Source organism: Oncorhynchus kisutch, linkage group LG2 (assembly GCF_002021735.2).
Source record: "Oncorhynchus kisutch isolate 150728-3 linkage group LG2, Okis_V2, whole genome shotgun sequence".
NCBI classification, from domain to species: Eukaryota; Metazoa; Chordata; class Actinopteri; order Salmoniformes; family Salmonidae; genus Oncorhynchus; species Oncorhynchus kisutch.
The window spans coordinates 5,322,529-5,335,933 of NC_034175.2; the positions used below are offsets into that span (position 1 = coordinate 5,322,529).

General features: G+C 44.5%; 1 protein-coding gene across 1 annotated transcript in view; it reads left to right on the forward strand.

The window, feature by feature from the left end:
• The window catches only part of LOC109880146 (voltage-dependent calcium channel gamma-7 subunit), a 28,774-nt gene extending 19,245 nt beyond the window's left edge, over positions 1–9,529 (forward strand). Inside the window, exons 5-6 of the mRNA XM_031803028.1 lie at positions 6,775–6,920; positions 8,854–9,529. Of these exons, the coding sequence (XP_031658888.1) occupies positions 6,775–6,920; positions 8,854–9,309 (602 nt within the window). The 3' untranslated portion in view covers positions 9,310–9,529. The remainder of the gene's footprint in view (positions 1–6,774; positions 6,921–8,853) is intronic.
• The last annotated feature ends 3,876 nt before the right edge of the window (positions 9,530–13,405 follow it).

A 13,405-nucleotide genomic window follows, 5' to 3' on the forward strand; every position in this document is an offset into this window, starting at 1 on the left:
TCTGTCTGTCTGTCTGTCTGTCTGTCTGTCTGTCTGTCTGTCTGTCTGTCTGTCTGTCTGTGGGTGAGTGAGTGTATTTTAGTATGCCAGTGTTACTTATTTAGGGTAAAGATGATGAACCTCTACATTATAACTGACAGGACATGGTTTCCATGCACTTTCCTTTTACATTCACAGCCTATACTGACTGACAGGCTCCCGGTGTACAGAACAGATGCTCAGATACCATATATGTATGTGGCTCTACGTGTGTTCTAATTGTACATTCTTCACATATGGGGCATCACATGCATTTTAATGTTGTATAAATGGTTTGCTCAGAAGAGTGGTATTTTAATGTTGTATGTGGAGTTTTTCCAATGAGGAAGGTCTTATCTAACTCTTTACTGAGAGCTGCTCGGTGTCTATATCCCACAGAAAGGTCTTACAGCAGATACAGAGCATCACAGCTATAGGGGACTGGCTTAGTGTCCTGTCCTCTGCCATATCCTTTTGAATGGGGGTCCTCACTCACTCTCTCAAAACAATTACGTTTATGGGCTTTATTGGCATGGGAAGCATATGTTAACATTAACGTTGCCAAAGCAAGTGAAGTAGATAATAATCAAAAGTGAAATAAACAATAAAAATTAACAGTAAACATTACACACAAGTTCAAAAAGAATAAAGAAATGTCAAATGTCATATTAAATATATATATACAGTGTTGTAGCAATGTGTAAATAGTTAAAGTACAAAAGAGAAAAAAAGAAACATAAAAATGGGTTGTATTTACAATGGTGTTTGTTCTTCACTGGTTGCCCTTTTATTGTGTCAACAGGTCACAGATATTGCTGCTGTGATGGCACACTGTGGTATTTCACCCAGTAGATATGGGAGTTTATCAAAATTGGGTTTGTTTTCTAGTTCTTTGTGGATCTGTGTAATCTGAGGGAAATATGTCTCTCTAATATGGTCATACATTTGGCAGGAGGTTAGGAAGTGCAGCTCAGTTTCCACCTCATTTTGTGGGCAATGTGCACATAGCCTGTCTTCTCTTGAGAACCAGGTCTGCCTACGGCAGCCTCTCTCAATAGCAAGGCTATGCTCACTGAGTCTATACACAGTCAAAGCTTTCCTTTATTTGTTGTCAGTCACAGTGGTTTAGGGCCAAACATCATTCTAGTTTTCTCTGTTTTTTTGGTAATTCTTTCCAATGTGTCAAGTAATTATCTTTTTGTTTTCTCATGATTTGGTTGGGTCTAATTGTGTTGCTGTCCTGGGCTCTGTGGGGTCTTTATGTGTCTGTGAACAGGACCAGCTTGCTCAGGGGACTCTTCTCCAGGTTCGTCTCTCTGTAGGTGATGGCTTTGTTATGGAAGGTTTGGGAATCACTTCCTTTTAGGTGGTTGTAGAATTTAGCAGATATTTTCTGGATTTTGATCATTAGTAGGTATTGGCCTAATTCTGCTCTGCATACATTATTTGGTGTTCTACGTTGTACACTGGGGATATTTTAGCAGAATTCTGCATGCAGAGTGTCAATCTGTTGTTTGTTCCATTTAGTGAATTCTTGGTTGGTGAACGGACCCCAGACCTCACAACCATAAAGGGCAACAGGTTCTATAACTGATTCAAGTAATTTCAGCCAGATTCTAATTGGTATGTCGAATTCATTGTTCCTTTTGATGGCATAGAAGGCCCTTCTTGCCTTGTCTCTCAACTCGTTCACCGCTTTGTGGAAGTTACCTGTGGCGCTGATGTTTAGGCCAAGCTCTGTAACGTTTTTTTGTGTGCTCTAGGGCAACGGTGTCTAGATGGAATTTGTATTCATGGTCCTGTCAACTGGTCCTTTTTTGGAACACCATTACTTTTGTCTTACTGAGATTTACTGTCAGGGCCCAGGTCTGACAAAATCTGTGTAGAAGATCTAGGTGCTGCTGTAGGCCCTGCTTGGTTGGGGAAATAAGCACCAGATCATCAGCAAACAGTAGACAGTTGACTTCAGATTCTAGTAGGGTGAGGCCGGGTGCTGCAGACTGTTCTAGTGCCCTCGCCAATTCATTTATATATATATATATACACACACACACACACAGTGGGGCAAAAAAGTATTTAGTCAGCCACAAATTATGCAAGTTCTCCCACTTAAAAAGATGAGAGAGGCCTGTAATTTTCATCATAGGTACACTTCAACTATGACAGACAAAATGAGGAAAGAAATCCAGAAAATCACATTGTAGGATTTTTTATGAATTTATTTGCAAATTATGGTGGAAAATAAGTATTTGGTCAATAACAAAGGTTTATCTCAATACTTTGTTGGCAATGACAGAGGTCAAACGTTTTCTGTAAGTCTTCACAAGGTTTTCACACACTGTTGCTGGTATTTTAGCCCATTCCTCCATGCAGATCTCCTCTAGAGCAGTGATGTTTTGGGACTGTTGCTGGGCAGCACAGACGTTCAACTCCCTCCAAAGATTTTCTATGGAGTTGAGATCTGGAGACTGGCTAGGCCACTCCAGGACCTTGAAATGCTTCTTACGAAGCCACTCCTTCGTTGCCCGGGCGGTGGGTTTGGGATCATTGTCATGCTGAAAGACCCAACCACGTTTCATCTTCAATGCCCTTGCTGATGGAAGGAGGTTTTCACTCAAAATCTCACGATACATGGCCCCATTCATTCTTTCCTTTACACGGATCAGTCGTCCTGGTCCCTTTGCAGAAAAACAGCCCCAAAGCATGATGTTTCCACCCCCATGCTTCACAGTAGGTATGGTGTTCTTTGGATGCAACTCAGCATTCTTTGTCCTCCAAACACGACGAGTTGAGTTTTTACCAAAAAGTTATATTTTGGTTTCATCTGTCCATATGACAATCTCCCAATCTTCTTCTGATCATCCAAATGCTCTCTAGCAAACTTCAGATGGGCCTGGACATGTACAGGGGGACACATCTGGTACTGCAGGATTTGAGTCCCTGGCAGCGTAGTGTGTTACTGATGGTAGGCTTTGTTACTTTGGTCCCAGCTCTGCAGGTCATTCACTAGGTCCCCCCGTGTGGTTCTGGGATTTTTGCTCACCGTTCTTGTGATCATTTTGACCCCACGGGGTGAGATCTTGCGTGGAGCCCCAGATCGAGGGAGATTATCAGTGGTCTTGTATGTCTTCCATTTCCTAATAATTGCTCCCACAGTTGATTTCTTCAACCCAAGCCGCTTACCTATTGCAGATTCAGTCTTCCCAGCCTGGTGCAGGTCTACAATTTTGTTTCTGGTGTCCTTTGACAGCTCTTTGGTCTTGGCCATAGTGGAGTTTGGAGTGTGACTGTTTGAGGTTGTGGACAGGTGTATTTTATACTGATAACAAGTTCAAACAGGTGCCATTAATACAGGTAACGAGTGGAGGACAGATTATCCTCTTAAAGAAGACGTTACAGGTCTGTGAGAGCCAGAAATCTTGCTTGTTTGTAGGTGACCAAATACTTATTTTCCACCATAATTAGCAAATAAATTCATAAAAAATCCTACAATGTGATTTTCTGGATTTTTTTTCTTCTAATTTTGTTTGTCATAGTTGAAGTGTACCTATGATGAAAATTACAGGCCTCTCTCATCTTTTTAAGTGGGAGAACTTGCACAATTGGTGGCTGACTAAATACTTTTTCCCCCCACTGTATGTATATATATATATATATATATATATATATATATATATGTGTGTGTGTTGAAGAGGGTGGGGCTTAAGCTGCATCCCTGTCTCACTCCACAGCCCTGTGGAAAGAAATATGTGTTTTTTTTGCCAATTTTAACCTTGCACTTGTTTTTTGTGTACATGGATTTTGTAAAGTTGTATGTTTTTCCTCCTACATCACTTGCCAAATTGAGGCAAAAGCTTTCTTGAAATCAACTAAGCATGAGAAGGCTTTGCCTTTGTTTTGGTTTGTTTGTTTGTCAATTAGGGTGTGCATGGTGAATATGTGGTCTTTCGTACGGTAATCTCTCTCTCTCTCACACACACAGTCCTCTCTCTCTTTCTCTCTCTCTCTTTTAGTGTAATTGTTAACTTGTTATGGCTGCAATCCCACTACCGGTATCGATATGACAACTACCAGTGAAAATAGAGGGCGCCAAATTCAAACCACAGAAATCTCATAATTACAATTCTTAAAACATACATATGTCTTCTATCATTTTAAAGTTAATCTTGTTGTTTATTTCAAATAGGCTTTTCAGTGAAAACACTACAAACGATTATGTTAGGTCTCCACCAAACCACAATAAGCACAGCCATTTTCCAGCAAAATATAGCAGTCACAAAAAGCAGAATTAGAGATAAAATGAATCACTAACCTTGAATTATCTTCATCAGATGACACTCATAGGACTTCATGTTACACAATGCATGCATGTTTTGTTTGATAAAGTTCATATTTATATTTAAAAAATCTGAGTTTACATTGGCGCATTACATTCACTAGTTCCAAAAACATCAAGTGATTTTGCATAGCCACATCGTTTCAACAGAAATACTCATCATAAATGTAGATGATAATACAAGTTATACACGTGGAATTATAGATATACCTCTCCTTAATGGACCCGCTGTGTCAGATTTTAAAAAAACATTACGGAAAAAGCAACCCATGCAATAATCTGAGACAGACCTCAGAACAATAGTCAAATTAGTCGCCATGTTGGAGTCAACAGAAACCAGAAAATACATGATAAATGTTTCCTTACCTTTGATGAACTTCATCAGAATGCAGTCCTAGGAATCCCAGGTCCACAATAAATACTTGATTTGTTCGAAAATGTCCGTTATTTATGTCCAATTAGCTACTTTGGTTAGCGCGTTTCAAATCAAATCATATTTATTTATATAGCCCTTCGTACATCAGCTGATATCTCAAAGTTCTGTACTGAAACCCAGCCTAAAACCCCAAACAGCAAGCAATGCAGATGGAGAAGCACGGTGGCTAGGAAAAACTCCCTAGAAAGGCCAAAACCTAGGAAGAAACCTAGAGAGGAACCAGGCTATGAGGGGTGGCCGGTCCTCTTCTGGCTGTGCCGGGTGGAGATTATAACAGAACATGGCCAAGATGTTCAAATGTTCATAAATGACCAGCATGGTTAAATAATAATAATCACAGGCAGAACAGTTGAAACTGGAGCAGCAGTATGGCCAGGTGGACTGGGGACAGCAAGGAGTCATCATGCCAGGTAGTCCTGAGGCATGGTCCTAGGGCTCAGGTCCTCCAAGAGAGAGAAAGAAAGAGAGAAAGAGAGAATTAGAGAGAGCATACTTTAATTCACACAGGACACCGGATAAGACAGGAGAAGTACTCCAGATTTAACAAACTGACCCTAGCCCCCCGACACATAAACTACTGCAGCATAAATACTGGAGGCTGAGACAGGAGGGGTCAGGAGACACTGTGGCCCAATCTGATGACACCCCCGGACAGGGCAAAACAGGAACGATATAACCCCACCCACTTTGCCAAAGCACAGCCCCCACACCACTAGAGGGATATCTTTAACCACCAATTTACCATCCTGAGACAAGGCCGTGTATAGCCCACAAAGATCTCTGCCACGGCACAACCCAAGGGTGGGCGCCAACCCGTTTGCTAAACAATTTCAAAGTCGCAAAGCTATAACGTGACTAAATGTCCAAAAGTTCTGTAACAGTCCGTAGAAACATGTCAAACAATGTACTGAATCAATCTTTAGAATGTTGGTTACATACATCTTGAATAACGTTCCAACCAGAGAATTAGAATGACTTCAGATGAGCGGTGGAACGCAGGTCCATCCCCTGTGAACGCGCATGGTGAAAGCATGGTCAACTCGTGGCAGTGGTGACTATTTCCTGTCTCATTCGACCCCCATTCACATTAGAGTCAACAGACAAAGTTCTGTTGACTGTTGACTTCTAGTGGAAGGCGTAGGAAGTGAAAACTCATCCATATCTCGATGTAATGTCAATGAGAGCTTGATTGAAAATCTGCCACCCCCAGAAAAAATCCAAACAGGAAGTGGAATTTCTCAGGTTTTTGCCTGCAATATGAGTTCTGTTATACTCATAGACATAATTCAAACAGTTTTAGAAACTTCAGTGTTTTCTATCCAATACTAATAATAATATGCAAATATTAGCAACTATGACTGAGGAGCAAGCTGTTTACTATGGGCACCTCTCATCCAAGCTACTCAATACTGCCCCTGCAGCCATAAGCAGTTAATGTTATGTTCCTTTCCCTTTCACCCTCTCTCTTCCTTGACTTTGTTGCTGTTGGTGTCAGTGGTAATGTCCCACACCTCTGACTGACTGACTGACTGACTGACTGTCTCTCTCTCTCTCTCTCTCTCTCAGGGTGTCAGTGGTAATGTCCTGTTGCTCTCGCTCTTTCGCTCTCTCTCTCTCAGGGTGTCAGCGTTAATGTCTTCTTTCTCCCGCTCCCTCTATCACTCTCTCTCTCCTCTCTCTTTCTCTCCCTCCCACCTCCCTCCTTCTCTTCCTCCCTCTTTCTCTCCCTCCCACCTCCCTCCTTCTCTTCCTCCCTCTTTCTCTCCCTCCCTCCCTCTCCCCTCCCTCTCTCTCTCTCGCTCCCTCTATCACCTTTCTCTGTCTTTCCCCTTTACCTCTCTCTCTCCTTCTCTCTTTTTCTCTCCCTCCCCCTCCCTCTTTCTTTCTCTCCCTCCCCCTCCCTCTTTCTCCCTCCCCCTCCCTCCTTCTCTTCCTCCCTCCGCACCCCCCCCCCCCCTCTCTCTCTCTCTCCCTCCCTCTCCAGGCCTGAGTCTGGTGGTGGGGCTGGTGCTCTACATCTCCAGTATTAATGATGAGGTGATGAACAGACCGAGGGAGCCTGAACAGTTTTTCAACTACCGCTACGGCTGGTCGTTTGCCTTCGCAGCCTCCTCCTTCCTACTCAAGGAGGTCTGTGTGTGTGTGTGTGTGTGTGTGTGTGTGTGTGTGTGTGTGTGTGTGTGTGTGTGTGTGTGTGTGTGTGTGTGTGTGTGTGTGTGTGTGTGTGTGTGTGTGTGTGTGTGTGTGTGTGTGTGTGGTAGGGGGGCAGGTGGTGGGGGAGTTGAGGAGACTCATTAGTGCCACTGCTGTGCTGCCTTGGGTGCCCAGCTGACCTATCCATCTTAAAGCCACAGTGTCGTGCCGGCTGAGGCAAGCCTCCCCACAACACTCATCACAACACTCATTACACTGGAATATGCTGGGAAAGTACAGCTATAATTTAGGTCCTAGGGAGCCATGCATTTAAATCACCAAGACTTGCAAAGTTGCATGTTTACTTCAAGGCTAAATTTGAGGCAGGAAAAAAATCATGATGCCTCTGCCAAATACAACTATTCTCTATACATTCTAAATCAGTCATTCTAAATGTAACTTCTCCACAGAATTATCTGTACTGGGCTGAGATGTTCTGTATGCAGGTGTTGAGGAAGAACCTGTACCTCTGGGTATTCCTGTGGCTGTCAGCCATCTTCTGTCCTGTGTGTGATAAGGCCTGATGGGACAGAGTGGGGAGTTCAGAGGAGCAACTCTTCTTTACCCCTGTCCTTTCAGAGTGGGGAGTTCAGAGGAGCAACTCTTCTTTAACCCTGTCCTTTCAGAGTGGGGAGTTCAGAGGAGCAACTCTTCTTTAACCCTGTCCTTTCAGAGTGGGGAGTTCAGAGGAGCAACTCTTCTTTATCCCCGTCCTGTCAGATTGGAGAGTTCAGAGGAGAAACTCTTCTTTATCCCCGTCCTGTCAGATTGGAGAGTTCAGAGGAGCAACTCTTCTTTATCCCCGTCCTGTCAGAGTGGAGAGTTCAGAGGAGCGACTCTTCTTTACCCCCGTCCTGTCAGAGTGGAGAGTTCAGAGGAGCGACTCGTCTTTACCCCCGTCCTGTCAGAGTGGAGAGTTCAGAGGAGCAACTCTTCTTTATCCCCGTCCTGTCAGAGTAGAGAGTTCAGAGGAGCAACTCCACTTTATCCCCGTCCTGTCAGAGTGGAGAGTTCAGAGGAGCAACTCCACTTTATCCCCCCCATCTCTCTCTCTGTTGTCATAGCCAATAAGGGGGAGATGTGCCCACTCCTTATGTGCCCATCAGATGAGTGCAAACTCTGTTTAAGTACAGTACAGTTCATCACTCCTAACTCAAATACAGTCTTTGTTTCAGTACTTGCTCTGTACATCTGCATACTCTAGTTTAGTTCAAACATTCATGACAGTTCTAAGACATAGCATATATGAAGAGTGGACTGTTGTTGTACTTTGCTGTAGAGAAGATAGGAGAACACTGCTGAATACGCAATGAGCTAGTGAGGATTAGTATTCTGGGGATAGACTGGGGTGTCAGTGGGGATGTTGACATACTGTAGCAGTGCAGTTGTCTTCTCTCTCCCTCTGTGTGTGTGTGTGTGTTTGTGTGTGTTATGTGTGTGTGTGTGTGTGTGTGTGTGTGTGTGTGTGTGTGTGTGTGTGTGTGTGTGTGTGTGTGTGTGTGTTAGCGGTGCAGTGTTGTGTGATGTTCTCTGCTCGTTTCACCCATCTCTCCCTCCATCCCCCACCCTGCCTCTCTCACATCGTTGGCATTACTGCACTAATGTGGTGCAATGGACAGCTCAGTGTACACCACTCCTTCTGCTCCTCCTCCTGCTACTCCTCTTCTTTCATCATCTTGCCTCTAGTCCCCACATCTCTCTCTCTCTCTCTCTCTCTCTCTCTCTCTCTCTCTCTCTCTCTCTCTCTCTCTCTCTCTCTCTCTCTTCCAACTCCTCCCCACTAGATTTATCCCCTCTACTTGTTCCCTTTTCTTTCAAACCGTTTGATCCCTGCATAACTCTCCCTCTCTCTATCTCTCTCTCCTGTCAGGGGGCTGGGGTGATGTCAGTCTATCTGTTTATGAAGCGTTACGCTGAGGAGGAGATGTACCGCCCCCACCCAGCCCTCTACCGCCCCCGTCTGTCTGAGTGCAGCGACTACAGCGGTCAGTTCCTCCACCCTGAGACCTGGCCTCCTCCTAAGAGGGGCCGCAGTGACTCCCGGGCCTCCAGCGACATCTCCATCCAGATCAACCAGACCCCCCCGCAGCCCACCAAAAAAAACCTGCAGGGCAACCAAGCTGGGGGCATGGGGTCCAACATGGGCCCTGGGTCTGGGTCCTCCTCTGGAGCTAGCTACCAGCTGCCCCCACCGTCTGCGGCCTACAATACCCACACACTCCAACACCAACACTCACATGGTAACTCCCAGGCCATGGCCATGCCCCCTTCCACTGGCCCCCCTCACTACCACACACACATGCACATGGGCGCCTCCCCCTGTTAGAGAGAGGGAGCGCAAGGGACAGGGACAGGGACAGGGAGGAAGTAAGTGTGGAGAGCAAGAAATATGGAGTAAGTGTGAAAAGGGAGCGGGAGAAGGATTGAGGGATTGTGTTAACATACATTTGGTATTAAAAACTGAGAGATGGGCAGAGAGAGAGAGACAGAGAGTTCAGGAGAGGTGGAGGAGTTGTCAAGGATAGAGAGATGAGGGGGATTTTTTAAATTATATTTTACCTTTATTTAACTAGGCAAGTCAGTTAAGAACAAATTCTTATTTTCAATGACGGCCTAGGAACAGTGGGCTAACTGCCTGTTCAGGGATAGAGAGAAAGTGACAGAGAATAAGGTATGTCATTTCTTGAAGAGGTTTAGAGGTTAGAATCTGTGACAAAAAGGGCTGAGAGGGAGAGAGAGAGAGAAAGGGAGAGACAGGGAGAATGAGAGAGACAGTGAGAATGAGAGAGACAGGGAGAGGGGGAGAGAGGGAAAGACAGGGAGAATGAGAGAGACAGGGAGAATGAGAGAGACAGGGAGAATGAGAGAGACAGGGAGAAAGAGAGAGACGGAGAGGGGGAGAGAGAGAGAGACAGGGAGAATGAGAGAGACGGGGAGAATGAGAGAGACAGGGAGAATGAGAGAGACAGGGAGAGACAGGGAGAATGAGAGAGACAGGGAGAGACAGGGAGAATGAGAGAGACAGGGAGAATGAGAGAGACAGGGAAAAAGAGAGAGACAGGGAGAATGAGAGAGACAGGGAGAATGAGAGAGACAGAGAGAAAGAGAGAGACAGGGAGAATGAGAGAGACAGGGAGAATGAGAGAGACAGGGAGAGGTGGAGAGAGGGAGAGACAGGGAGAATGAGAGAGAGAGGGAGAATGAGAGAGACAGGGAGAATGAGAGAGACAGGGAGAATGAGAGAGACAGGGAGTATGAGAGAGACAGGGAGAGGGGGAGAGAGGGAGAGACAGGGAGAATGAGAGAGACAGGGAGAATGAGAGAGACAGTGAGAATGATAGAGACAGGGAGAATGAGAGAGATGGGGAGAGACAGGGAGAATGAGAGAGACAGGGAGAGGGGGAGAGAGGGAGAGACAGGGAGAATGAGAGAGAGAGGGAGAATGAGAGAGACAGGGAGAATGAGAGAGACAGGGAGAATGAGAGAGACAGGGAGTATGAGAGAGACAGGGAGAGGGGGAGAGAGGGAGAGACAGGGAGAATGAGAGAGACAGGGAGAATGAGAGAGACAGTGAGAATGATAGAGACAGGGAGAATGAGAGAGACGGGGAGAGACAGGGAGAATGAGAGAGACAGGGAGAATGAGAGAGACAGGGAGAGGGGGAGAGAGGGAGAGACAGGGAGAATGAGAGAGAGAGGGAGAATGAGAGAGACAGGGAGAATGAGAGAGACAGGGAGAGACAGGGAGAATGAGAGAGACAGGGAGAATGAGAGACAGGGAGAATGAGAGAGAAGGAGAATGAGAGAGACAGGGAGAATGAGAGAGACAGGGAGAATGAGAGAGACAGGGAGAATGAGAGAGACAGGGAGAATGAGAGAGACAGGGAGAATGAGAGAGACAGGGAGAATGAGAGAGACAGGGAGAATGAGAGAGACAGGGAGAATGAGAGAGACAGGGAGAATGAGAGAGACAGGGAGAATGAGAGAGACAGGGAGAATGAGAGAGACAGGGAGAATGAGAGAGACAGGGAGAATGAGAGAGACAGGGAGAATGAGAGACAGGGAGAATGAGAGACAGGGAGAATGAGAGAGACAGGGAGAATGAGAGAGACAGGGAGAATGAGAGAGACAGGGAGAATGAGAGAGACAGGGAGAGACAGGGAGAATGAGAGAGACAGGGAGAATGAGAGAGACAGGGAGAATGAGAGAGACAGGGAGAATGAGAGAGACAGGGAGAATGAGAGAGACAGGGAGAATGAGAGAGACAGGGAGAATGAGAGAGACAGGGAGAATGAGAGAGACAGGGAGAATGAGAGAGACAGGGAGAATGAGAGAGACAGGGAGAATGAGAGAGACAGGGAGAATGAGAGAGACAGGGAGAATGAGAGGCTGCAGATAAACCTGAACCTACTGCAGTCTTGCGGAAACGAGGGATTTGTATTCACTTGAGATGTACAACGCTAAACACTGTCTTTCACTCCTACACACTTATATGTGCATAGGTTTATACATATACTTATCCATGCTAATGATAATAATAATAACTTGAGTTAAAATAATAAAACAATATTAGAATATCTGTAAGAATATATGAATGTCTGTTAAAATGTTTGAATACACATTAACATGAATGTGCTGATGTTCTGAAATCTACCGGGGAGAATTCTACTGTATATGTCAATATAATATTTTAGATCTATAGTTGAAGTTGGAAGTTTACATACACTTAGGTTGGAGTCGTTAAAACTTGTTTTTCAACCACTCCACACATTTCTTGTTAACAAACAATAGTTTTTGCAAGTCGGTTAGGACATCTACTTTGTGAATGACACAAGTAATTTTTCCAACAATTGTTTACAGACAGATTATTTCACTTATAATTCACTGTATCGCAATTCCAGTGGGTCAGAAGTTTACATACACTAAGTTCACTGTGCCTTTAAACAGCTTCCAGAAAATGATGTCATGGCTTTAGAAGCTTCTGATAGGCTAATTGACATCCTTTGAATCCATTGGAGGTGTACCTGTGGATATATTTCAAGGCCTACCTTCAAACGCAATGCCTCTTTGCTTGACATCATGGGAAAATCAAAAGAAATCAGCTAAGACCTCAGAAAATAAATTGTAGACCTCCACAAGTCTGGTTCATCCTTGGGAGCAATTTCCACATGCCTGAAGGTACCACGTTCATCTGTACAAACAATGGTACGCAAGTATAAACACCATGGGACCACGCAGCCATCATGCCGCTCAGGAAGGAGACGCGTTCTGTCTCCTAGAGATCAATGTACTTTGGTGCGAAAAGTGCAAATGAATCCCAAAACAACAGCAAAGGACCTTGTGAAGATGCTGGAGGAAACAGGTACAAAAGTATCTATATCCACAGTAAAACGAGTCCTATATCGACGTAAGCCACAGAAGGTTTGCAACTACACATGGGGACAATGATCGTACTTTTTGGAAAAATGTCCTCTGGTTTGATGAAACAAAAATAGAACTGTTTGGCCATAATGACCATCGTTATGTTTGAAGGAAAAGGGGGAAGGCTTGCAAGCCGAAGAACACCATCCCAACTGTGAAGCACGGGAGTGGCAACATCATGTTGTGGGGGTGTGTTGCTGCAGGAGGGACTGGTGCACTTCACAAAATAGATGGCTTCATGAGGGAGGAAAGTTATGTGGATATATTGAGGCAACATCTCAAGACATCAGTCAGGAAGTTAAAGCTTGGTCGCAAATGGGTCTTCCAAATGGACAATGACCCCAAGCATGCTTCCAAAGTTGTGGCAAAATGGCTTAAGGACAACAAAGTCAAGGTATTGGAGTGGCCATCACAAAGCACTGACCTCAGTCCTATAGAAAATGTGTGGGCAGAACTGAAAAAGCGTGTGCGAGCAAGGAGTCCTACAAACCTGACTCAGTTACACCAGCTCTGTCAGGAGGAATGGGCCAAAATTCACCCAACTTATTGTGGGAAGCCTGTGGAAGGCTACCCATTATGTTTGGCCCAAGTTAATAACATTTAAAGGTTGCTACCAACCTTTAAATAATGCTACCAAATACTAATTGAGTGTATATAAACTTCTGACCCACTGGGAATGCGATGAAAGAAATAAAAGCTGAAATAAATCATTCTCTCTACTATTATTCTGACATTTCACATTCTTAAAATAAAGAGGTGATCCTAACTGACCTAAGACAGGGAATTTTTACTACAACTGAATGTCGGGAATGATGAAAACTGAGTTTAAATGCATTTGGCTAAGGTGTATGTAAACTTCCAACTTCAACTGTCGCTTACGTCTGAATATGTGACCAAGGGAGTGAGTGGAATTATCTTTGATAATACATTTTTATCTTGATGATTCTTTTTGCAAATATATACAATTATTGTATATTGTTGAATTGCTGTGAATTGACACAG